General features: G+C 47.6%; 1 protein-coding gene across 2 annotated transcripts in view; it reads left to right on the top strand.

Moving 5' to 3' along the window:
• Nucleotides 1-1,187: 1,187 nt before the first annotated feature.
• Nucleotides 1,188-24,391, top strand: part of CLCN6 (chloride voltage-gated channel 6) — a 29,573-nt gene continuing 6,369 nt past the window's right edge. Inside the window, exons 1-18 of one of the 2 annotated variants that reach the window (XM_068986024.1) lie at nucleotides 1,188-1,274; nucleotides 2,061-2,120; nucleotides 6,853-6,918; nucleotides 7,602-7,667; nucleotides 10,245-10,311; nucleotides 12,265-12,371; nucleotides 13,116-13,242; nucleotides 14,299-14,366; nucleotides 15,653-15,711; nucleotides 16,560-16,692; nucleotides 17,715-17,828; nucleotides 18,078-18,244; nucleotides 18,788-18,914; nucleotides 21,216-21,342; nucleotides 21,615-21,768; nucleotides 22,152-22,311; nucleotides 22,401-22,507; nucleotides 23,493-23,679. In XM_068986024.1, coding sequence (XP_068842125.1) covers nucleotides 1,188-1,274; nucleotides 2,061-2,120; nucleotides 6,853-6,918; nucleotides 7,602-7,667; nucleotides 10,245-10,311; nucleotides 12,265-12,371; nucleotides 13,116-13,242; nucleotides 14,299-14,366; nucleotides 15,653-15,711; nucleotides 16,560-16,692; nucleotides 17,715-17,828; nucleotides 18,078-18,244; nucleotides 18,788-18,914; nucleotides 21,216-21,342; nucleotides 21,615-21,768; nucleotides 22,152-22,311; nucleotides 22,401-22,507; nucleotides 23,493-23,679 — 1,983 coding nt within the window. The remainder of the gene's footprint in view (nucleotides 1,275-2,060; nucleotides 2,121-6,852; nucleotides 6,919-7,601; nucleotides 7,668-10,244; nucleotides 10,312-12,264; nucleotides 12,372-13,115; nucleotides 13,243-14,298; nucleotides 14,367-15,652; nucleotides 15,712-16,559; nucleotides 16,693-17,714; nucleotides 17,829-18,077; nucleotides 18,245-18,787; nucleotides 18,915-21,215; nucleotides 21,343-21,614; nucleotides 21,769-22,151; nucleotides 22,312-22,400; nucleotides 22,508-23,492; nucleotides 23,680-24,391) is intronic. The other variant, XM_068986025.1, reaches the window with a different exon arrangement.

The raw sequence follows: 24,391 nt of genomic DNA, 5'->3' as shown, positions 1-24,391 counted from the left end.
CACTCACTGGGCACCAACAGGCCAGGTCACATCGTTCTCAAAACAACCCTCCACCAATCGATGTGCGTGCTCAGTCACTCAGTGTGTACAACTCTTTGTGACTCCATGTAGTCTGCCAGACTCCCGTGTCCATGGGATTTCCCAGGTAAAAATACTGGATTGGGTTGTCCTTTCCTTCCCTAGGGGATCTTCTGGACCCAAGGATCACACCGGTGTCTCCTCCTCTCCTGCTCTGGCAGGTGGATCCTTTACCACTCAGCCACCTGGGAAGCCCCTTTGCCATTTGATGAGCACTTACTTAATCGGTGCCAGGCACCCCGAACAGTGGGGAAATACTGGAGTCCACCACACTTAGAGGGGCCCGGGTGGGCACTTGTGTGTAGCCCGATGCAGTGGGCGTCGGGGACAGCAGTGCCAGCGGCCCTCGGCTCTTCTCAAGGTGTTCAGCCGCTCTGGCGCGCTGCGAACAGAATCACCGCGTCACTGGGTCACGGGCGAGGGCGGAAACCTAGGCCCAAGTCCGGTCCCAGGGCATGGGGTCACCACCACATCTCAGGGCCGCCTCAGCCCTGAAGTCCTTCCGTCCAGGTTGGGGGCCGAAACTGAGTCTCTGCTCCAGGGTTGGGGGAGTCGCAGGGCAGTCAGTGGGGGCTATATTAGTCTCACCGAGGGCGCGCGTGCAGAGGGGGCTGGCCAGCCTTCACCGCTCCCCGCGCCCCCCGCAAGAGCCCGCCCCCGGGTGGGTGGCCTCCAAGGCCCGGGTCTCCCCTGCGGGCGACATACGCCTCGCCGTCACTCACCCTCTGGTCACTGATGACTCAGAGCTCGCGGCCTCCGCAGCGGCGTGGCGGCTAATGAGGCTCCGGCGGAGGGGGCGGGGCTCGGGAGGAGGCGAGGCGCGGGTGTCAGGTTGCTAAGGGAGGCGGGAGCAGAGGACGGAAACCGCCCTCGCGGACCCCCCGGAAGCCCCGCCCCCAACATGGCCGCGCCCAGAAATCTCGCTGGAAGCCGGCCCTCCGCCGTCATGTGACGCGACCCCTCGCCCCACCCGTCTGCAGCCACTCCCCGTCTCCATCCTCAAGCTCGAGAGGGCCACGTGACACTCCCGGGACCAGTCACGTGAGGCGCGGATCCCTGGGTGGGAGGGAGGTGGGCAGAGGGGTCCAGAGTGGCAGTAAAGGAGGAAGATGGCGGGTTGCAGAGGGTCCCTGTGCTGCTGCTGCAGGTGGTGCTGCTGCTGCGGTGACCGTGAGACCCGCACCCCGGAGGAGCTGGTAAGGAGCGGGTGGAGTCGGGCTGAGAAGGGGGCGGTTGCTGAGAGACTGCGAGAGGCGTTGCCGGGGGTGGGGCCGGGTCGAGCTAGGCCCGCAGGTGGCTGCGGGTGGGGCCTGGGCTCCGCACCCCGGGCTCTCGAAGCATCTGCCCGGCTTCACGTGCCCAAGTCTGGGGTCTTTTCTCATAAGCCCTCCCTGGAATATGAGGGAAGATCTAGGCCAGCTCTAGTCAATCTCATCCATATTAATTTTTTAGTTTCCACCTAAAAGGAGTTTTGAATGAAATGAGCATTTTCAGAATGAACCCCTTCACTGGACTTTGCATATCATGCCGCTGGCTTAGTTTTTCCAGCGCTCTGTCACTGTATGCTTCACCCTTTCTGGGTCACTGATAATCCAGCTTCCCTCTGCAAAGCACCCTGGGAAAACTTGAGTTGTATCCTCAGAGTTGACAAATATTTCCTGATGTAAGACTCCACATGTTGTCAGAAGGAACCTGAATTCTTTCCCTCTTAAGCTGGCAGGTGACATCTTTGAAGTGTCCTGAAGATGAGTGGTGATTTGAAGAATGTATGGTAGGAGTGAAGAGCGCAGCTGATGACTGTATACCCTCACCGCATCACCCCCATCCCAGAGTGGTTTTTTTGTTGGTTTTAGGTGTTCCCTTTTGATGATAATGGCTACAGAGGATTTAGAAATTCTTATCTGATTTCAGTAGATATCTCTGCCTCTTTCCACTTTTAAAAACATTGAAAGGGTCTCCCTTCTCTGTATTTGTTTTTCTAGACCATCCTTGGAGAAACACAGGAGGAGGAGGATGAGATCCTTCCAAGGAAAGACTATGAGGTAAGATTCTTAGATGCTGTCTTGGGTAACAGAAGAAATGAGTGACCAGCTCACTTCAGACGGAAGCAAAAGCATTAGGATTCCAACCAGAGATGCTCTATGACCTTCTCTTCCAGGGAGTGAGTAGGTAAGAGATAACTTCTTTGTCAGAAGGGGCTGTTTAAGAAACCCTTTTCTCATTTTAGCCTCAAAGCAGGGTCTGAGTGTGTCTCCAGGCTTTCATCAATCTATTGCACCTTAACCTGGTTAGAGCATGTGTTTGCCATTAGACTGTTTGCTTTTGTAACTTGTAGAGACCCAGAGTCAAAGCCACTGAGAGCATTTGCTTGTAAACAGGTGTGAACCAGGAAGCCTTGCTTTTCTTCTAAGAGAACTGAGTTTTCAGATGATTGTTTCCTGCCCAAGCAGCTTCTCTTGGAATTGTCAGTTCTTGGTTATAGTTCCTGACTTCATGCACGGGACTCAGAGACAGAGTGTGTGTGTGTTTTGTGTGGTGGGGAGCACTAAGGTCAGTGCTGCTAGAGTATACCTTTTATTATTTAGTCAGCTTATAGTGACATTACTATGACTTTTGAAATGGCAAAAACAAGCCATGGTTGTGATAGAGGATTTTCATATGATTTGCAAAAAGAAGCAAGGGAAAAATCTACAATCCTGTTCATGAAAAGATGACTATTCACTTTACTAAACGTCCTTTTCCATGCCTTCTTTTAAACAAAATGAAATTCTACTAGATACACTATTTTAACATGGTTTTCCCTCCCAGGTTATAACAGATTTTTGTTTATCAATAGATACTTTTCTGTAATTCATTTTTAAACGAGGAAATAGTATTTCATTGTCTATGAAATAAGATAATGTTTTTTATCTGACTTTTCTATGTTATGAATTGCGTGGTGGTGACTGTCCTTTCTTGTTTAATTGCTTTCTTAGAACTAATTCCCAAAGTGAGATTAATCGTGTCTATACTTAATGACTTAAAAAAAAAAATACCACGTACTTAAAAAATTCAGTATTCTAGAGCAATAACATACCCAGACTAATTTTCTTGCTAATATTTTATCTACTCTTGCTGTAGAATTTAGTGTATCTATTATGATTTGTAGCTTCTCATGGAACTTTTTTTCTTTTAAGTTCCATGAGAAGCTACAAATCATAAATGTAGACAAAATGGGCAGAATAGTACACTGAAAACCCCCTGTACTCATCAGACAGCATTGTTCAGTCATGCCTAACCTTGTTTCATGTGTGCACCCATCCACTTCCCCGTTCCCATATTATCTTGAAGAAAAGTCTGTACATCATATCATTTCACCCATAAATAATTCAGTTCAAGTCTCTAGTGGATAAGGACAGTTTTTTCCCTATCATAAGCCAGTGCCATTTTTCACACCTAAGAAATTCACAATAAGTCCTTGATATCAAACAACCAGTGTTTGGGTTTTCCAGTTGTCTTATAAATACTTATAAAGTATTTATATAAGTACTTATAAAGTCATAAGTACTTTTTCATAGTTTGTTTGAATTGGGTTCCAAGTAAGGTCCTAATGTTGCACTTGTTTGATACATCTTTTAAGTCAAATAGGTTTGAGATGAAGTAGATTCCACCTTTATCTTTGTTTTGTTGTTTCATCTTTGTTTTGTTGTCTCATCTTTTTTTTTTCCCCTTGCAATTGACTCAACAAAATAATTTTAAGAGTCTAAAATTTGCCAACTGTACCGCAGTGGTATAATGTGTTACTCTGATGTGAGTGCTTTTAATCAATCAAAAAGCACTATATCCAGTGATGTATTGTCTCATATTTCTTCTTAAAAATAATTAATTTATTTTATTTATTTGGCTGCGCCAGGTCTTAGTTGCAGCAAGCGGGACCTTGAATCTTTGTCAAGGCATGCAAACTCTTAGTTGCAGCATGTGGGGTCTAGTTCCCTGACCAGGGATGGAACCTGGGCCCCCTGCTTTGGGAGCATGGAGTCTTAGTCCCTGGACCATCAAGGAAGTCCCATAACTCTTAAATACGTGTTTGCTTGTACACAGTAGAAAGATTTGCAAGAATTAGTATGATGATCCATTTCGTGCTGTCACCTTGCCATCCCCCCTTGAACCTGGTGATATCATTCTGATGGTTACAACCAATGCTGTCCCAGCCGTTATCCTCCTCCTGGGATCTCAACACTGCATGTCTCCTCCATTGATCTTCTGTCCCTTCACTCTTTTTGCTAAGTTGCACTCATCAGTAATGCATTTACTCTCACCTGATATGCATATTTGTGTAAATTTTATGGGTTAATATTCTTCCATGTGAGTCATTAATATTTCTCAATTAACCATCTTCTTGAGAGCATCTGCTGTAAGAGCAAGTTTAGTTAGGCATTGACTCAGAAAAGCCAGCTCAGATTTTATTTATGAGGGATCAACTAGAAAACCCTTCTGCTGAAGATCTTTCTAAAATGTGCTCCTTCCTGCCTTAGTGGGCTTCCCTGGTAGCTCAGCTGGTAAAGAATCCGCCTACAGTGCAGGAGACCTGGGTTGGGAAGATCCCCTGGAGAAGGGAATGGCTACCCACCCTGGTGTTCTTGGCCTAGAGAATTCCATGTTATTAGAACCATCAAGCAAATAATTGCTAGTGATTTTTATGCATGTTGGGCATGAAGGATATCATATTTTTCATCATGTTAATTTTTTCCCATTTGTTCCTAGAATGTGATGTCCTTAATTGATTAAAACGTGTATATACATACACATATATGTATATGTGCGTGGACATACAGTTAACCCTTGAACAACATGAGTTTAAAGTGCTCAGTTCCACTTATATGCAAGGTCTTTTTTTTTTTCAATAAATACTGTATTTTCATTTTACAGATCTTTAAGTGTGGGGAAAAATTTGTGTTCCATTAGAGATCACAAGGTGTGGAATCTAAAGAACTAGGGTTGAGTCCTGATTCTATCCACATTATTTCAGCTTCTTGTCCTTGGTTGAGCCATTTATCAAATTCTTCATTTTTGAGAGAGAAATAGCAAAATGTGGATTTTTACCTGTGTGGAAAGTTGCTTCCCCTAACCTCTTTGTTGTTCAAGGGTTTACTGTATGTGTGTGTGTGTGTCTGTGTGTGTGTCTGTGTGTGTGTGTGTATGTATGTGTGTGTATATGTGATGTATTTGTGTATATATATATTATCACTAGATAAACATGTTTAATCATTCACTGATGGGTCTAGTTTCCCAGCAGAAATATTGTTTACTGGTTGATATTTTTCCTGATTGTTTTTTTTTTTTCATTTTATAATCAGGCAGACAGTTTTGTTTCTAATATAAAAGAATGTTCACCATATTTGCCTGGAGAATTTTAAGTAATATCCAGATGTGAGTGGCTACTGAAATACCACCTCAGAGTTAACCATTGTGAACGGTTTTCCCAAATGTTTTCTATTGTATGCTGACATACAAATCTTTGTTTAATCAAAATAAGATGCTATTACACCATTTAATCTGCATCTGCCTTTATTTATTTATTTTGCATCTTGCCTTTTTTACTTAATCTTTGCACATTGGCCACATCTGTCCTTGAAAACCTGTCCAAATTCTTTTAATGGCTACATGAATGTGTGCATGCTAAGTCACTTCAGTCGTGTCCAACTCTGTGCAACCCTGTGGACTGTAGCCTGCCAGGCTCCTCTGTCCATGGGATTCTCCAGGCAAGAACACTGAAGTGGGTTGCCATGCCCTCCTGCAGGGAATCTTCCCAACCCGAGTCTCTTACATCCCCTGTATTGGCAGGCAGGTTCTTTACCACTAGTATCACCTGGGAAGCCCTATGACTACATAGTCTTCCATACTGGGTGGATAACAGTTGATTTGATCAGTCACCTGCTGCTACTCCAGGACCGTTTTGGAAAAGAAATTTGGACTTTGGGTAGTCACAGAAATGGAATGAACTGTCACACGTCACACCTGCGTTGGTTTAGTGGCTGACTCTGAACCCCTGTGTGGGAGTGTGGCCACCGGGCCAGTGTCCAAGTTTGTTCACTAGCTCATGTGTAGGTAGCAACAGGTTACGGGGAGAGAGCACACAGCAGACTGTTTTCCTTTGGTGCCAGACTGTTGCTGCTTGTGCATGATGTAGAAATAAAATCACTTCCTTTGAATTGTTCCTCAGAAATGCCCCTGGCACACCTGCAGATCGTTTGCAGAACTGCTGTGTTCTGTGAAGTTTAAGGAACTGTTTTAGGAGCCAGGCTGGATCTGTGCCTCTTCCTAACATAAACTGGAAGTTGTTTTTTAAAACAGTCTCCACGTTTGTCTTGTGACTCACCTTTTTCACAGATGCTAACTGCAGAAGATACTTAAAATTAGACTTGCTAAATTAATTTGGTTCTGGTTAATGGAAGCATTTGTTCATTAATGGAGTAAGTTGGGTAGCACCAGTGAGGGCATGAGGTCTTTTAGTGTTTGGCAGAAACAGGACACTTAAAAATATGTAGTTTAAAACTTCCTAAAGCATAAAGTATTCACCTACAGGGGTGCTGCTGAAACGTCCATGTAAGTGATTTTGATTAAGAAGGACCTGAGGGAGTCTAAGAGTCTGTGTTTCTAACAGTCCCCTCCTGAGTGCAGCTCTGGCCATCAGTGCTTTGAGTGGTGGGAACTGGAAGATTTATCCTTTCCAGGTTATGGTAATTCTTCCTATCTGCTTATGACTTTTTCTTTATTCACACATCCCTCTTTCAGAGTTTGGATTATGATCGCTGTATCAATGACCCTTATCTGGAAGTTTTGGAGACTATGGATAATAAGGTGAGTTTCTTATTGATCTTTTGGGACCAAGTAGGTTTTATGACAGCCTCTTTTTCTTTTTTTAATTTATTTATTTTAATTGGAGACTAATTACTTTCCGGTATTGTAGTGGTTTTTGCCATACATTGACATGAATCAGCCATGGGTGTACATGTGTTCCCCATCCTGAACCCCCCGCCCACCTCCCTCCCCATCCCACCCTTGAGCACTCTGTCTCATGCATCGAACCTGGACTGGCGATCTGTTTCACATGTGATAATGTACAAATTTCAATGCTATTCTCTCAAATCATCCCACCCTCACCTTTTCCCACACCGTCCAAAAGACTTTTCTATACATCTGTGTCTCTTTTGGACAGCCTCTTTTTTGTTCTAAATACTTTAGTGATTTTCCTTAACCTTTGGACTCTTAACCCTTTTCATGGGATGTCTATTAATACTGTCTATTAACTAAATCTATTAGTTCCTTAGTCCTTCAGCCTGCCAGCCAGCATGTCCACTGTCAGTGCACCTGGCCTGGCCCTTCGCATTCGTCATTCTTGCATTGTAAAGCTTACCTGTCACACCAGACATCATCTCTGTGCTTGCTGTCCATGTGGAATTTAGTCTGACACTGGTTGGCTGAGATGTAGTCCCTCCTTGCTGCCATCATAATCCTGAGTCATTCTTTTCCTTTGTGAACAGAAAGGTCGCAAGTATGAGGCAGTCAAGTGGATGATGGTGTTTGCCATTGGAGTCTGCACTGGTCTGGTGAGCAGGCGGGGAGATCGTGGGCCAAGGGGCAGCAGAGGGCAGAGGGCATGCGCCAGTCTGGCAGATAAGTCATTTGTCCTTATAACAGAGAATGCCTTTTTTCTTTCTTTCTTTTTTAAGTATAATCCTGATACTTTTTTTATACTTTTCAATTTATGAAATGAAAGTGAGCCATGCAACGCTGATGCCCTTTAAAGCACTCGAAGTCTTGCTCAAGACCTGTCCTTTGTTATGTGGTCCCATTAGGTAGATGGCAGAGTGGGGAGAGTGCTTAGTGGATGCTGAGGTCACTCTGCAGGGAGAAAGCAACATGATGAGAACAAAAGTGTGGCTATTATGCTCTTTGCTCAAGCACAGCATGCTAGTAAACAGGACATCGCGGATCTCCGTGAACTCATTACGCCATCCCTCTTCCCTGAACATTGCTCATTTTACCTAGAAGGTAGAGCTGGCAGTTGTGGGTAGAGGAATACGCCTGAGTGCACAGGGTTCTGGGTCAGCACGTTCACAGATGAATCCCAGACGAGAAGAAGTCATGAAACATCACCAAAGATTGTCATAGCAAAAGTCTGGAACCATAACTGCTGACTCACTGTGCTTCAACCCAGAGCAGAGAAGCTGGAAGAGTTTGTAATCCAAATGATATATGTCAAATCTGATTTTTGTCAATACGTTGTTAGAAAAGGGGATTGTCTTCATCCATCCAGACTGCTATAGCAAAAGTACCATGGACTGAGGGGTTTAAACAACAGGCATTTACTTTTCATAGTTCTGGGGTCTGGAACGTCCAGGCCAACAGATCTGGTGTCTGGTGAGGGCCCAATTTGTCATTCACACATGGGCGTCTTTTTGCCTTGTCTTCAGGTGGCAGGAGAGGCAAGGGAGCTCTCTGGGGTCTCTTTTATAAGGACACTAATCCTATTCATGGCCTAATTACCTACAGAGCCCCCTCCCACGTCCTAATTAGAGGAGGTTAGCATTTCAACATATGAATTTGGGAGTGGGCAGGGGAGACCACAAACATTAGCCCATAACACTGTATATGTATTCTTAAGCAGTAGCCTGTTAATCACCTTTCTCTAGAATTAACCACAGGTTTCAAACTTAATTCTACGTAACATACCCATTAAGTGTAAATACATATTTAAACATAACATAGCCACAAGAACTGACCACAGGTTTTAATTTCAGATTTTTACTGTAGTAAATTAAGAGATCAAGGAACATCTTACTATTTAAGATTAATAGCATTCAGGAGGCCTCTTTGATAGTGTTCTGCCATTGTGGGGGCACCGTGGGCTGATGTAATTGTTTTATTTTGCTATATAGTTGCCTGGTTGCAGATTACCCTGTAATAAGCATAGTCACTAGCCATATAGGTGTTAGTCTTTCTGCAACTGTCATGTCAAACTCTAGCAACTCCACTGAACATCCTCCTGTTGTGGGAAAGCAGACCTGCCTTAATAATGTAGCAACCATCTCCTCTTGCTGCTGGCTCTCTTCTCCTTTGATCTGTTTATTGTTTCAGTATTTAAAAGCCCCCAAGCACTGGTTTGTGGGAAGACCAGAGTTAAAGGCACAAAGCCTTTGATCCTGAATTCACATGGTCAGAAGTCTTCCCAGTTCTCTGAAGTCCTGAGCATGCACTTCAGATAGTGAGCTAGTGGAACAGGAGTGGTTTTCTCTTATTCACCAGGCTAACCATTGGCTATACAATGGTTATAAATCAAAGTCATGACTTATGAAATGGTAATAACGGAGTGCCAAAGAATCGATGCTTTTGAATTGTGGTGGAGAAGACTCTGGAGAGTCGCTTGGAATGCAAGGAGATCAAACCAGTCAATCCTAAAGGAAATCAGTCCTGAATATACTTTGGCCACCTGATGCAAAGAGCTGACCCATTGGAAAAAAGTCCCGATACTGGGAAAGATTGAGGGCAGAAGGAGAAGAGGGTGACAGAGGATGAGATGGTTGGATGGCATCATCAATGGACAAGAACGTGAGCAAACTCTGAGAGATAGTGGAGGACAGGAGCCTGGCGTGCTGCAGTCAAGGTGGTTGCAAAAACTCGGACATAACTTAGCGAATGAATAACTACAGACGTGCAAGAGGCGTATACTACTTCTGAGTAGGTACTGGCTTTCAAAGTAATATTCTGATACCCTAATCCTTTCTACACTTACCCAGCTAAGGATCACTGAAAATGTGTTTGGATTTCTTCTTTTGACCCTGCCTTTGGAAGAGCAGAGCAGGCCCTCACACGCCTCTGTGCTGTTTCTAAGCGCTCTCAGTCTTCCTTGGTCTTAGGTTCTTGTTTTATTCTTATCCCTATGTGTTGTAACTCTCCTTCTGACAACTTAGCTACACCCCTTCTTTTGTCCTCAGAAGGGCTGTGGGACCAGACTCAGGTGGGGCACTCCTTGACTAAGGAAAGGCCTGTTCACACATGGCCTGTTGGTAGCATGGGTGCGTGTGACCAACAAGAACAAGCGGTGGGGGGTGGGAGGCTGTGTTTCCAGGGGAGTGCCTATGACAGCGTGGAAACTCAGGTGACAGCTCTTGTCCTCTTCCCAGGTGGGTCTTTTCGTGGACTTCTTTGCCCGGCTCTTCACGCAGCTCAAGTTTGGAGTGGTGCAGGCGTGTATCCTTTACAGGGGTCACAGTGTTCCCCAACATGTGTGGTTGCTCACCCTGCTTTCCCATACAGAAATGAGTTTACAGACGTGATCTTTGAAGAGCTACTTATTGGCCACTTGGGTTTAAAGTTTTTCATTATTATCAAAGGACACAGAGGAAGACTTGAATAGAAAGATGCTCGTGGTCATGGTAGTAACACAGGAAGCCCAGATACCTGTTTTTTCTCATCAGTCTGTGAACTGATTGTGGTTCCAAGGAAAGTCTCACTAGAATTGTTCATGGAACTTGAAAATTCTCTTCCTAAATTTGTGTGGAATCATAAAGAGCCCAAAGTATCTGAGACAGCTTTGAACAGCAGATGGGACTAGCCATCCTAGATGTCAAGATTCACGTAATTTAAGATACAGTATTTAACCCAGTGTCATATTGGTACAAGAACACCCAATTAGACCAGTGGAAAGTAATAGAGAAGCAGAAACTGGCCCACACACATACAGCAATGCAGTGAGTGAGAGAGTTAATATTATAAGTCAGTGAGAAAGGATGGGTTTGTTAATAAAAGATGCTGGGAGATTGGTTACCCATCTGGAAGAATTCAAAATTAGATTCTTACTTTGTACTATACATTAATTCCAGATGGATTAAAGATGTAAATAGGCAAAACAACATTTGAAGAGACTGTAACATCAAGACCGGGGAGTAATTTCTAAGAACTCCAGAAGGCATGAAGATCAATAAACTTGATGACATCAAAGTAAACATTTTGTTTATACACACGCCAAAAAAAAAAAAAAAAACTCAGACAATAAAACCCCATAAACAAACTGAAAAACAAGTTTACAGCTTAGGAGAAGTGATTCTCTGTGCATTTAAGAGACAAATAACTAGTATCCATAATAGAGGGAGAACGGCAACTCAGTTAAGAAAAAAGCCGAAACAGCTCGGTAGAAAAACGTACAAAGGATGTGAGCAGACAGTTCTCAGAAGAGGAAAATTACCTGTGGAAGAGCGCTTACCTCACCACCAGCAGGGAAGTGAAAATTAGATACACAGGAAGGTGGCGCCCCTGACTCCTGTGTTTGTGTTCTAGGGGTGGCCCTCAGGCATGCACAGAGATGTTCATTGCACCTCGGATTGCAAAACACTGCTGTCACACCAGAGGGGCTAGTGGGCCAGTTGTAATTCAGATGGTGTAATTTTAATTTCACATAGTTAAATTGAACCAGAGCTTTTAGATCAACATGGCTAATTCTCAGAAAGTGTTGAGGGAGAGAAGGCAAGGGTAGAAGATGCATCATCTGAGTGTTTCAATTTCAGAAACACTCAGAACAGTGTGGATGCACATGGGCATGTTCCAGGGAGGATGTGCAAGGGTTCAGGTTAGGGGGTTTTTCCAGGAGAGAGGGAAACACAAGGGGTTTTGTTGCTGTTTTGAATGGTATCTAGTGTTTTAATTTTCGAAAAGCACCTGGAGCAGATGTGGCTTAACACTGAGATTTGTTAAGGCTCTGAGGGTATAGATGTTTATACATCTTGTAATGTTTGAAGTATTTCATGATTTTAAAATGGTTCCTAGTGTAGGAGACAAAGGCTTCCCAGGTGGCTCAACGCCTGCCCATGCAGGAGTCGCGGTTTCTACCCCTGGGTTGAGAACATCCCCTGGAGAAGGAAATGGAGACCCACTCCAGTATTCTTGCCTGGGAAATCCCTTGGACAGAGGAGCCCAGCAGGCTACAGTCCATGGGGTTGCGAAAGAGTCAGACGTGACTTAATGACTGAAAACACCAATGAGAAGATATCTCAGACAGTTGTGTTTTTGTGAAGTTTATATGTGGAAAACAGGAAGAAGTGCAGTAAGCAGCCCGCATGCTTCAGAGGAAGAGAAACTGCTTCATATCTAGTGGTGGCAGGACCACCCCTGCTGGCAGGCTCCTTTTCCTTAACCCCATGTCTGCAGCGGTGGAGGAGTGCAGCCAGAAAGGCTGTCTTGCACTGTCCCTCCTGGAACTCTTGGGTTTCAACTTGACGTTTGTCTTCTTCGCAAGCCTTCTTGTCCTAATTGAGGTGAGGTGTGATGGGGATGAGGCAGTGGGGGTCTTGCCTCTTGCTCATGAGGTGGTTCTCCATTTTTCTCCTTCTCCATTTCCAAAATGTCAAGACACTGATTTAGTCTTAAGAGTATAGATTCCTGTAGAAAAAGTGATCTCTCTTTCACTTAGGTTTTCTGAAAGTGGTTTCAGGCTCTGGGGAGATGAAAGGGGAACAATCTAGACTGGAAGGTTGCTTCTCAACCTTGGCAGCACATTAGAAGAAACACCTGGGGAACTCTAAAAACACCTTAGAATAACAGATGCTTTAAACCTTAAAACACTTTAAAAGTGACCAGCTTAGACAAATGAGGTAAGAATCTCTGGAAATAAAGGGCAGTATTTGGCCACCTGATGCGAAGAGCTGACTCATTTGAAAAGACCCTGATCCTGGGAAAGATTGAGGGCAGGAGGAGAAGGGGATGACAGAGGATGAGATGGATGGATGGCATCACCGACTCGATGGACATGGGTTTGGGAAGACTCCAGGAGCTGGTGATGGACAGGGAGGCCTGGCATGCTGCGGTTCATGGGGTCGCAAAGAGTCGGACACGACTGAGCAACTGAACTGAACAGATTGATTGTTGAAAAGCCTCCCCTCTCAAGAGATGTTAAATCACCAGGAACTTGTTAGAAATGCATCAGGCCTACTGAGTGTGGTGCTGTCCAGGATGAGGCCAGTGGGTTCTGAGTTTCTCAGTATGCCTGCTCTCCCCCTCAGCCAGTGGCAGCCGGTTCTGGGATCCCCGAGATCAAATGCTATCTGAATGGCGTGAAAGTGCCTGGAATCGTGCGTCTCCGAACCCTGCTCTGCAAAGTCTTTGGAGTGCTGTTCGGTGTGGCTGGAGGTCAGGAGGGTCTTTCTTCCTTTTTTTTCTTTTTTAAAAATATTTATTTATTTATTTGGCTACGCTGGGTCTTATTTGGGGTGTGCAAGCATCTTCAGTCGTGTCCAGCTCTTTGTGACCCTGTGGACTGTAGCCTGACAGGCTCCTCTGTCTCTGGGATTCTCCAAGCAGGGATATTGGAGTGGGTTGCCATTTCTTCCTCTAGGGGATCTTCCCAACACAGGGATCAAACCCGCATCTCCTGCATTTCCTGTGTTAGCAGGCGCCATTTCTTTATTGCACCACCTCAGAAGCCCTGTTATTTGCAGCACACAGGATCTTTTTGGTTGTAGCATGTGGAATCTACTTCCTGACCAGGGATCAAGCCCAGGTCCCCTGCATTGGGAGCTTGGAGTCTTAGCCAGAAGACCACCAGGGAAGTCTTCAAAGCATCTTCCTGACCTTTATCCTTCAAGCCTTCCAGGGGTGAAGGCGACAAGAATCATTATGGGTGTACATTAAGCAGATGTGGCCTTGAAGTTTCTGCCCTCAAACAGATCTCTGTACTTTTTGTTGATGAGTTAGTTTTTAAATGTAAATGCTGTTAATAAGTTACCATTCAGAGCTGTCTGACCAGCGCACCATTGAGTTTCAAAGTAGAGCGTCTGTCTAGTTGGTTTGTGGAGTTGGCTTTTAGCAAAGTCAGCAAGATTTTTGTGCCAGATGGTAAATATTTTAGGCTTTGTGGGCCAAGTGGCAAAAAGGAGCTATTATGTAGGTGCTTAAACTTATATAACCACTTCAAATGTATCCATTCGAGAATGTAAAAAACCATTCTGAGCTCTTGGGCTGTATAAAAATAGGCAGCAAGCCTGTCTTGTCCCACAGGCTATGATTTGCTGACCCCAAATTTAGAATTTCAAGGTTACTTTCTCTTATTTGATGGGGATTTGACTCACTCTTACTGTTAGCAAGTCGCTTGATCACCTCTGTTTTATAGTTGTCAAGAGAAAGGTCTATGTAACAAAGATTGTTCTGTGCTGATAGATTGTCTTGCCTTTTTCCACCTGTTCCCAGGGCTCTTTGTGGGGAAGGAAGGCCCCATGATCCACAGTGGAGCAGTGGTGGGGGCTGGCCTCCCACAGGTAAGGCTTGATGGGCTGTCGGGGGCTAATTGGCCTTCAGAGTGGGCCTCCTGGGCAGGGGCGTGTCCGTGGTTAAAATTGGAAAAAAATCCATCAAGAGCACCCTAACGTGGCCGTGGTCTCCATTATCAGTTTGGGTTGATGAGAAACTATGAGGTCTATCTCCCAGGAGAGCAGGTAGCTGGTACCTGGAGGTTGTACTGGGGCCCTGTGGGGTCCTGGGAGTAGAAATGGAACAGAGAGAAAGTTCAAACAAAAGTTACCTGGTGCTCCCACAGTCGTTGCCAAGCACCTGCACACAGGGTGGCTTGCAGAGCGTCTCGAGAGGCTGGAAGCCTTGGCTATGATGGTTTCAGGCACAGGCCAACGCTGATACCATTGGATGCAGCAAGGGAATAACAGCTGCTGTTCATCAGGTGCCATCTGGGCCAGACTCTCTTGTCCCATCTCCTCTCTTCTTTAAAGCCACTTCAGGGACTTCCCTGGTGAGTCCAGTGGTTAGGACTCTGAGCTTCCACTGCCATGGGCCCGGGTCCCATCCCTGGTTGGGGAACTAAGATCCCACAAGCCATGTGGCCCAACCAGAAAAAAGCCCCCTCGGGTTTGGTTGTCCTCTTCATCATCATTCCTAGATGAGGAGCTGAGGCTCAGGGAGGCCAAAGGGCTCACTCGGGACTCCCAGACTCCCCTTCTCATAGGCTGGTCCACAGAGGAAAGTCTCAGTTCCTTGTGAACTGTCACTTGTAAACAGTTTATGTCTCACATTCTAAGGGAGGGAGTTGGCTGTGGTCATCGTGTTGTCCAGGAGAAGGAGAGAAGTCCCTGTCGTCCAGAGCCCATCTTTTGATCTCTCCTGTTACTGCCTCATCTCATCTCCATGCACCGGCCTCTAGGAAGTAAGCTGAGAGGTAGAAGGAGGCCAGGCCAGGATGGGGCGGTAGTCTGAGACTTTGTCAGGCAGTCACTTGGCTCTTCCTGGTGACTGCCCCAAGCAGAGCTCACGTTGTCTTCCATAGCAGCTTTCCGTTTCTCTCCACCCTTCACCCAGCTGTTTCCCCTTTTCCTTTCAGACTTGTTGACTATGTACAAAATGCAGTTTCTGAAGAGCCTAGGAATCCGGGGGTAGGAAAGAAGTTCCTCTTCAAAGTCACCTCTTTTAGCAGCTGCTGTCCTAGACTCTCCTCCTTGTGGCTCCTGCCCAGGAGCAGTCAGGCTGCGGGGACTCTCAGTGCTGTGGCTTCCTGCAGCCTCTGGCCCCTCCCTAACTCTGTTTTCTCCCATTCTAGTTTCAGAGCATCTCCTTACGAAAGATCCAGTTTAATTTCCCCTATTTTCGAAGTGACAGGTATGGAAAGGTTAGAAATTGGGGTGTTTTTGTTTTTTATAAAAACAAGCTGTTCGTTTATTGCCACTGAGATCTTGTACTTGCTGTAACCGGGCTCACGGTCTCCCCAGCTTGGGTAGGCTGCATGCAGAACCCGACCGTCAGGAAGGAGATGGGCTTTGAATTATTTTTCTGAAGATTAGGAGCACAAGGGGCAAGCAGGTATCACAGCTTCTGTTTTGCCATAACCTGGGGCCTAGAAGCATCTCTGGCAACAAAGAACATGGGCCAAATCAAAAATACAACCAAGAAAGTCCGTTGGCCTATTATCGAGATTGGAGTTTATTTACTTCGTCCGCCACTTCAGGCTTGCAAGGTCTCTGCACCCTGTGCAATTTGCAGGTATTACTGACCTGCATGCCTGGCAAGGCCCTGCAGTCAGGGGCTCACACCCGGGTTGGGGTCCACCTTCTCACCTTCCTGCCGGGCACTGTCACCTGTCCTTCTGCTTGCAGCCACACTTGGCCATTTTCTCTGGTATTGGGCTTTCTGGAAGGAAGGTCTAGGGAGCCAGTGGCTCAGTGGTGACACCGGAAATCTTCAACCTGCCTTCTGAGAGTACATGCTTGGAGTTGACTAACATCAGGGAACCCCCTGCCTGGCGGAGTTCAATGGGGGAGAGCATCTGGCTGGTTAGTGAACTGTGTTCAGTGCCGAGTCAGTTTGGCAGAAACCGAAGCCCTTTGTGAGGCCTGACTGTTTTTGGGTCTCGAGATAATAAGATGTCAGTGCATAAGGAAGTGAGAAAACTGCCCTTTGCAGCCTGAGGACTGTTTCTCAGATAAACCATCTCTCTCTCCACCCCTCAGAGACAAGCGGGACTTTGTATCAGCAGGGGCAGCTGCTGGAGTTGCTGCGGCTTTTGGGGCCCCCATTGGGGGCACCCTGTTCAGTCTGGAGGAGGGTTCGTCCTTCTGGAACCAAGGGCTCACATGGAGAGTGGTAAGGAGGGCCTTCCCTGAGCTTAACCACCCACCCCCACCCCAGATTTCATCTGGACAACTCTTACTCGATACATTTACCAGGAGTTTTTTTCCTCCTCTTTCGCTGTTTACCACAGACATACTTTATGTACAGTCATAAATGTCTGAAAATAAAAGGAACAGAAAAGGTAGACCATGTCAGAGCTAACCAAAATAAGGCTGCTGTAGGTGGTTCCATGGTAAAGAATCCACCCCCAGTGCAGGAGACTTGGATTCAGTCCCTGGCTCGGGAAGACCCTCTGGAGAAGGAAATGGCAACCCACTCCAGTATTCTTGCCTGGGAAATCCCATAGAGAGGGGAGTCTGATGGGCCGCAGCCCATGGGGTTGCAAGAGAGTCACACAACTGAGCAACTCAACAACAAAAAGTAGTTTATTAGTGTTAAAGGAGACTTTGAGACAAGGGGAATTACCAAAGTGAATAAGGGACATATCCCAGTGGTAAAAGGCTCGATTTAATGGATAGTTTCAGGTTAACCTGTAGTTTTGATGAGGCCAGACTGACTTCCTTTGCTCTAGATGCCTGTATCCTCCTATGGACTGTTCTCTACTTCCCATATTAACTCCTGTGGACTGTTCTCTGCTTCCCATGTTAACATCCTTCCTGTCCCCAGTGAGACGTTACTCTCTGATGACGAACTATCTGACTGGGAAGGTGAGACCAGCTGTGGTCCTGACTGAGCTCCCATCTGCTCGCTCGGGGAACACATTCTGCCTCTGGTGTTTGCTGTTCCTCTTTTAGCCTAGGGTCTGGTGCACCATAGACTTTAAATAGTCCAGAAAAGGCTGAATGGAAACTCCCACTAGCCCGATTTCCAGCTTTTCACACTTGACGTGAACTTACAGCCGTGGTCACCAGAGCCCCATGTCCAGACCTGGAGTTGGAGGTCTCTGTGTGGAGCAGTAGGTTTACGGGACGCGTCCAGGAGGAAGTAGGACTTGTGGCTTTCAGCTGTTTTTGTTTTTGTCACCTGTTTCCCAGCTCTTCTGCTCCATGTCTGCCACCTTCACCCTCAACTTCTTTCGTTCTGGAATTCAGTTTGAAAGTTGGGGTTCCTTCCAGCTCCCTGGGCTGCTGAACTTCGGCGAGTTTAAGGTATGTTTTGTCCTTGCCCTCAGAATTTCTTTCTTGGCCCATGACAACTGCTCTTAGGTAAAGTATCAGCGAGAAGCTGGCAGAGAGGTAGGTGCGCCTGGGCGCTGTAGCCTCCTGCACGCGTATGCTCAGTGTGGGCAGGATTCCAGCACCGCTTCGCCTCTCGTTTCTGTCTTCTCTGCTCCTGCCCCTTCCTGTTCTCACGGGCACTCTGGTTTTTCTCTCTCCCTCCCCTGCCCTTTCTCTCAGTGCTCTGACTCTGATAAAAAATGTCATCTCTGGACAGCTATGGACTTGGGTTTCTTCATCGCGATGGGGGTCATTGGGGGCCTCCTGGGAGCCACGTTCAACTGTCTGAACAAGAGGCTTGCAAAGTACCGTATGCGAAACGTGCACCCGAAACCTAAGCTCGTCAGGTACCCTCGCAGTCGCCTCCCCCACCTGCTGTGGCTCCCGGGCCCCATGTGGACCGGGCCATCTCTCCTGAGGAATAGACCCCCCTTCCCACGCCAGCTTCCAGGTCACGTCTAAGACTGAGAACATAAATGTGTTTATCAGACAGACCAAGAGACTGCGGCTGAGCTTAACTTATATCAGAGCCACTCTGGCTCCTGGCCTGTCTGGACTTGGCCACGGGGACTCATGGCAGAGTCAGTATCAGCCCTGCCAAGAGGTGTGCTGTCATGAGACTCTCACCCTGGGACTTAAAGTGGGAGGCCATTCATTCCTTGGAGAGAGATGATGTGGCCGCAGCAGCCTCACCACTAACCACCTGTACAGATTTGTACATAGAGATTGCTGGAACACAGCAAGCTGCTGATACATTCTGCACATGTGCTGACTGCCCAGGGGCAGCTGTGCATGCTCTGGGGGCAGGGAGGTTTGGGGATAGGCAGTTTCGAGTTCCCAAGACCAGGTATCTTTTTAATCCATGCTAACAGCTGTGTTTTGCCTCCTAGAGTCTTGGAGAGCCTCTTGGTGTCCCTGGTGACCACCGTGGTGGTGTTTGTGGCCTCCATGGTGTTGGGAGAATGCCGCCAGGTGACTTCTGCGGCTCAAGTTGGGAATGACTCCATCCCGCTCCAGGTAACCCCCTGTGCACCTGCTGCCCTTGTCCTATGTCCACAAAGACGAAGCACCCAGAATGTATGATGTGCCTCTGTTTAGAGCCAGTATATGCATTGGTTCACTGTTCCACACCTGAGTCAGATTGCTGGGTGGGGGATCGGGATGGGGGCTGGGCTTCATAGCTGTCATTTTACCTAAGAGAGGATGTTCACCAAACTGGCTCTTTTTCACTTTTGTGAACAGTCCTGGTCATCATAGAGGGGACTCCTCTCTCCCCTGACCCCCACAGTGAGGTAGGCATTGGAGCTTAGTTTACAACGTGTGTTGGATCTGAGAGTGGACCCTAGGGTGGAGGCTGGAGATTCTCTCAGTACATGTCTTAATGGCCCCTGGGGAGCTACTGGAGTCCCTCCGAGCCCCTTTGGGCTTTTGTCTAGAACGGCTGCATCTTCCGTGTCCCCAGGAACACTAAATAGCTAGAATGTACTCAATCAGAGATCAGCAAACTATGGTCCATGGACCACATCTAGCCCTTGGCAACTGCTTGTTGCTGTGTAGCCCCGGAGCTAAAAATGGTTTTTACAGTTCTAAGAGTTGGGAAAAGAAAGCCAGAAGAACATGCACTAGAGACTATATGTGGCTTGCAAAGCCTAAAATAGTTACTGTCTGACTCTTCGCAGGAAAAATCTGTCGATCCCTGTTACTGGTTATTCCCCAAGGCCACCTCCTTACCAGGCCAGTACTTTCCAAAGTGTGTTCTAAGGAGCATTTATACACATGATTCAGGAGCAGACAAATGGGAACAGATTCAGATGAGATAACCAGGCCTAAGTAGGTTTCTTGAACACAGGACTTCTCAGGGCCTTGAAAGTTCCAGTAAGTGTTAGGAATGTTCGGCGTGTTCTTTGTGTGCCAGGCGCTCCACTAAGCACTGTACGTACATGACCTCACTTAGTTTTTACCATGGCTACTCTGGCTAGTATTGTCCCCACTTGACAGATGAGAAAACTGAGGCAAACTGAGGTCTTGCCCAAGACCAGTCAGCTAGTAATAGGTAGCCTGAGATAGGTGTCATTCCCATGTTATAGAAGAGGAAACGGAAGCTTCACGAAATGGAGTACCTTTCCCGAGGTCACAGAGGGTGACAGGGTGCAAGTTGGGTCTGTCTGATCATGGAGCCTGTTCCCTGCTTGTTGAAGGTACACTGATTTCCAGCAAGTGCAGTGGAGCTCCTCTATGCACTTGACCACAGGACTCTTTCCAGTGTGCCTTCAGCACTGGGTTCCTCCAGACCTAAGTTGGGGAAACATTGCGTTGTTGGTTATTAAGCTGTTTCCTCAGCTTGTCCACCCTCGACAGCTCTGCACACACATCCCGGTTGCCCGCTCTTCCCTGCCAGGTTCTGCCCATAGGGGGCGCTCCCTTGTTTCCTGCAGCAGCCTTCATCTGGCTGTGTTGCCCAGCCAGGCGCACCTCGTAGGATTATACTAACCCATGGCCTGCTATCGTTACAGTGTCCACATAAGGGCATCTCTACAGTGTCACTGATGGAATGGGATCCAGGAACAATCCGTCTCCTCAGTTAGCTTTGCAGTAGCACCCATTAGTTGTTTGCCCAGGGACAGGTATGAGGTTCACCCCCTGTGCTGCTGAACACCAGCAGCCAGAAAACAAACACCCCTCTGATGAGTCTAGCAGTGCCAGGCTCTCATCTGCTCACACAAGATGATGAAGAGGGTAAGAGGGCTGGGATGTGAAGAAATCTCGTCTTTTCCCATCTTGGGTTTTGTTCAGCCAGGTGAGGGATGGGCAACCAGGAGCAAGGTATCTGCAGTAGGCCTCATATACACAGGTTTCTCCTGCAGCAAACTCGGGGCAGAGGCTTTTTCCACTTGGAACAAAGCTGGGCTTAGGTCCGCAGTGCCCTGGACTCTCCTCTGCAGACACCTGACCACTCTGGGCCTCTTGTCAGGCCTCTACCTCGTCCTCCATGGTCTGTGGTCCCTGGGGACCAGGCTTCCCCCAGCGCCTCTGACAGAAGTAGCACTGAGCCAGACCCACAGTGAATCATGGCTGTGGTTATATTTTTGTTGCAAATGTGCGTGAATAAGGGCCGTCATCCTGATTCTTTCTCAAAATGTGAGGAATACAGTATCACAGTTGGCTGCTTTTGGATCTCGATCTGTTTTTGCTACCTGTTTTATTATGAGTAAAGTTTGCATGCCAGGTTTGTTGCAGCCTCGCTGGAGATGTCCCACTTGAACTCTCAAGTGCCCTGGTCAGGGACCTGTGTTTGACTTTTTGATTCTTGCTTCTCAGGTCACATCAGAAGATGTGAATTCAAGTATCAAGACCTTTTTTTGTCCCAACGAGACCTACAATGACATGGCTACCCTCTTCTTCAATCCCCAGGAGTCTGCCATCCTTCAGCTTTTCCACCAGGATAGTGAGTCTCAGGGGTTGGGCTTTGGGGCAGTAACAAATGATTATTCACCCACCCTTTCCGTTTACCCTCAGACACATCTGGGCTTACCCCTAATTTTGAGCAAGAACAGGGCTTTTCGTTGGTGACATCACCCAGACAGAGATAGGCTTTCTGCCTCCAGCACTGGAGGTGAACCAGACAGGATACAGTAGGACCTGGTGGGAGCCGGGTAGTCTGGGAGGCCTTGGTAAGCATCTTAGTGGGACTCAGGTCAGTCTGCTCTTGCTTCACAGGTACATTTAGCCCCGTCACTTTGGCCTTGTTCTTCATCCTCTATTTCTCACTTGCGTGTTGGACTTACGGCATTTCTGTTCCAAGTGGCCTTTTCGTGCCTTCTCTGCTGTGTGGAGCTGCTTTTGGACGTTTAGTTGCCAATGTTCTCAAAAGGTACTCTGTGCATGTGTGTGTGTGTGTGTGTGTGTGTGTGTGTGTGTGTGTGTGTGTGTGTATGTACACGTGCACTTATGCACATGTGTGGCAATCATAGCTTCCTATCCAACCTCACAGGCTTCCCTGGAGGCTCAGCAGTAAAGAATCCACCTGCAATGCAGGATACCTGGGTTTGATCCCTGGGTCGGGAAGATCCCCTGGAGAAGGAAATGGCAACCCACTCCAGTATTCTCGCCTGGGAAATCCCTTGGACAGAGGCGCCTGGCGGGCCATAGTCTGTAGGATCTCAATAGTCCGACATGTCTTAGCGACTAAACTACCCTCACCCCACCACACACTGTATGATTTTGAGCCATGTTCTTGGTCTCTTTCTTCACCAGCTACATTGGATTAGGCCATATCTACTCCGGGACCTTTGCCCTGATTGGTGCTGCGGCTTTCCTGGGTGGGGTCGTCCGCATGACCATCAGTCTCACGGTCATCTTGATTGAGTCTACCAACGAGATCACTTACGGCCTTCCCATTATGATCACCCTGATGGTGAGCACGCCCCTTCTAGGCTTTGTTCAGATTCAAGGCCCAGTTCCCCCCACAGCAGCCTATTTTCAAGCCTTTCCTTTGTATTTCAGGTGGCCAAATGGACAGGGGACTTTTTCAATAAAGGCATTTATGACATCCACGTGGGCCTGCGAGGCGTGCCGCTGCTAGAATGGGAGACAGAGGTGGAAATGGACAAGTAAGGCCAGGATTTCTCTTTGTGTCTTAGTTCCAGAATTTATGAAGTCTAGGGCCCAGGAACTTTTGTATTAGGGGGTAGTAGTACAGATTCTTGGGTTGGAAGAAGGTAAGTAACAGTAGCAAGCACGTTTGTCCCCAGGTGTTTTCAGGAGAGTGGAGTGGCCCCGTGGGCTGGAGGCTGGGGTGGGCAGGGTCGCTTCATGGACTATTCAGCCGCTGTGGCAGTCTGGTGAAACAGGAAGTGTTATGATTGAACGTTTAAGCGTCCAGTCATTGTGAGTAACAGCAAGGTGCCTCGTGTGCCCAGGGAAGAATTGTCTATCGGTGGTGACTCCTCTGGGCATAGACACCAGCTTATCCATCAGGCCTCTCATGTCTGGAATCACGCAAGGTGCTTAGAGTCTGTCCTGTAGGAGTCAGCCAGCTTCCAGAAAGGACCACCCAGTCAATATTTCCAACATTGCAGGCTATGTGGTCTCTATCACAGTTATCCAGCTCTACCATATTAGTGCAGAAGCACCCGTGGACAACACGTAAATGAGCAAGCGTGACCAGATTGGACCTGTGGGTGGTACTTGCCATCCCTGGTCTAAAGGGACACCCAAAGATTTTCATTTTAATTCCCGTGTCATTAGCAGTTCAATGGTGACACATGGCATGTGCCATGGGGTGCTGAGGAGGGATGGCTGAAACCTTGGGCAAGCAGATGGGGTTCATGGTGAGGGGGCATTTGTATTGAGATGAGGGTCTTGGCCCACCCACCTGACAAGGCAGGGAAGAGCATATTCCAGGCGCAGGGAACAGTGCCTCTGAAGGGGATGGGAGTACCAAGGAACACGTGTGTTCAAGGATCGGCTGGAGGTGGTTCAGAAGAGGGACCCTGGTGGTCCAGGCAGCATGGAGAGGGAGCGCGGCCATGTCACGGCTGCTCCCGGGGCCACGGGCTCCATCGTGAGGCTGGACCGCTTCTCTCCCTCCCCCAGACTGCGAGCCAGCGACATCATGGAGCCCAATCTGACCTACGTCTACCCGCACACCCGCATCCAGTCCCTGGTCAGCATCCTACGCACCACTGTCCACCACGCCTTCCCGGTGGTCACAGAGAACCGGGGCAACGAGAGGGAGTTCATGAAGGGCAACCAGCTCATCAGTAACAACATCAAATTCAAGGTAAAGAAAGGGACCCCGGAGGAGGGGTGGACCATGGACAGGTGGTTCCCTGACACTCACACTGACCCCATACTTGTCGCACCCTGTAGACAGGGTGGCCCTGGTTGGCTCTTGTGAAAGTCAGCACCCTTGTCATCGTATGCGACAGTGAGTAAGGACTGGACAGTGAGTAAGGACTTCATTAGGCCATCAGGATGTGTGTGCATTCTCACTGCAGCAAGCATGCGGATAAGTGGTGGTCTTAATCAGCCCGCCAGGCTCCTCAGTCCATGGGATTTTCCAGGCAAGAATACTGGAGTGGGTAGCCATTCCCTTCTCCAGGGGATCTTCCTGACGGAGGGATCGAACCCGGCTCTCCCGCATTGCAGGCAGATTCTTTACCATCTGAGCCACCAGGGAAGCCCAGTTTTAATCAGCAGTGGTTAGCATTCAGTGCAGGTTGTCCCAGAGAGGGTTCTGAATTGCCAGCAGTGGGAGCTGACCTACTTAAGAAAGAAGTCCATAGGAAGCTGTGGGACAGACAGGGAAGCTGAGGAACCAGGCGCGGTGCACCCTGGGTGAGCAGGTGGGTGGCGGCTCCTCTCTGGGTACCAGAAGGCAACAGCGTTGAGGGAGGGTCCCGCTGCCTCACTTGGGCTGCGTCCCCACCCTTGGCTTTGGAGGTTGGGGGCACATCAGTTGACAGGCCCGCAGAGCTATGACATGGGAGCAC

This window comes from Capricornis sumatraensis, chromosome 14 (assembly GCF_032405125.1).
Source record: "Capricornis sumatraensis isolate serow.1 chromosome 14, serow.2, whole genome shotgun sequence".
Classification (NCBI taxonomy): domain Eukaryota; kingdom Metazoa; phylum Chordata; class Mammalia; order Artiodactyla; family Bovidae; genus Capricornis; species Capricornis sumatraensis.
Note: the sequence above shows the minus strand (reverse complement) of the source record. Positions and strands in the feature narration are given on the sequence as shown.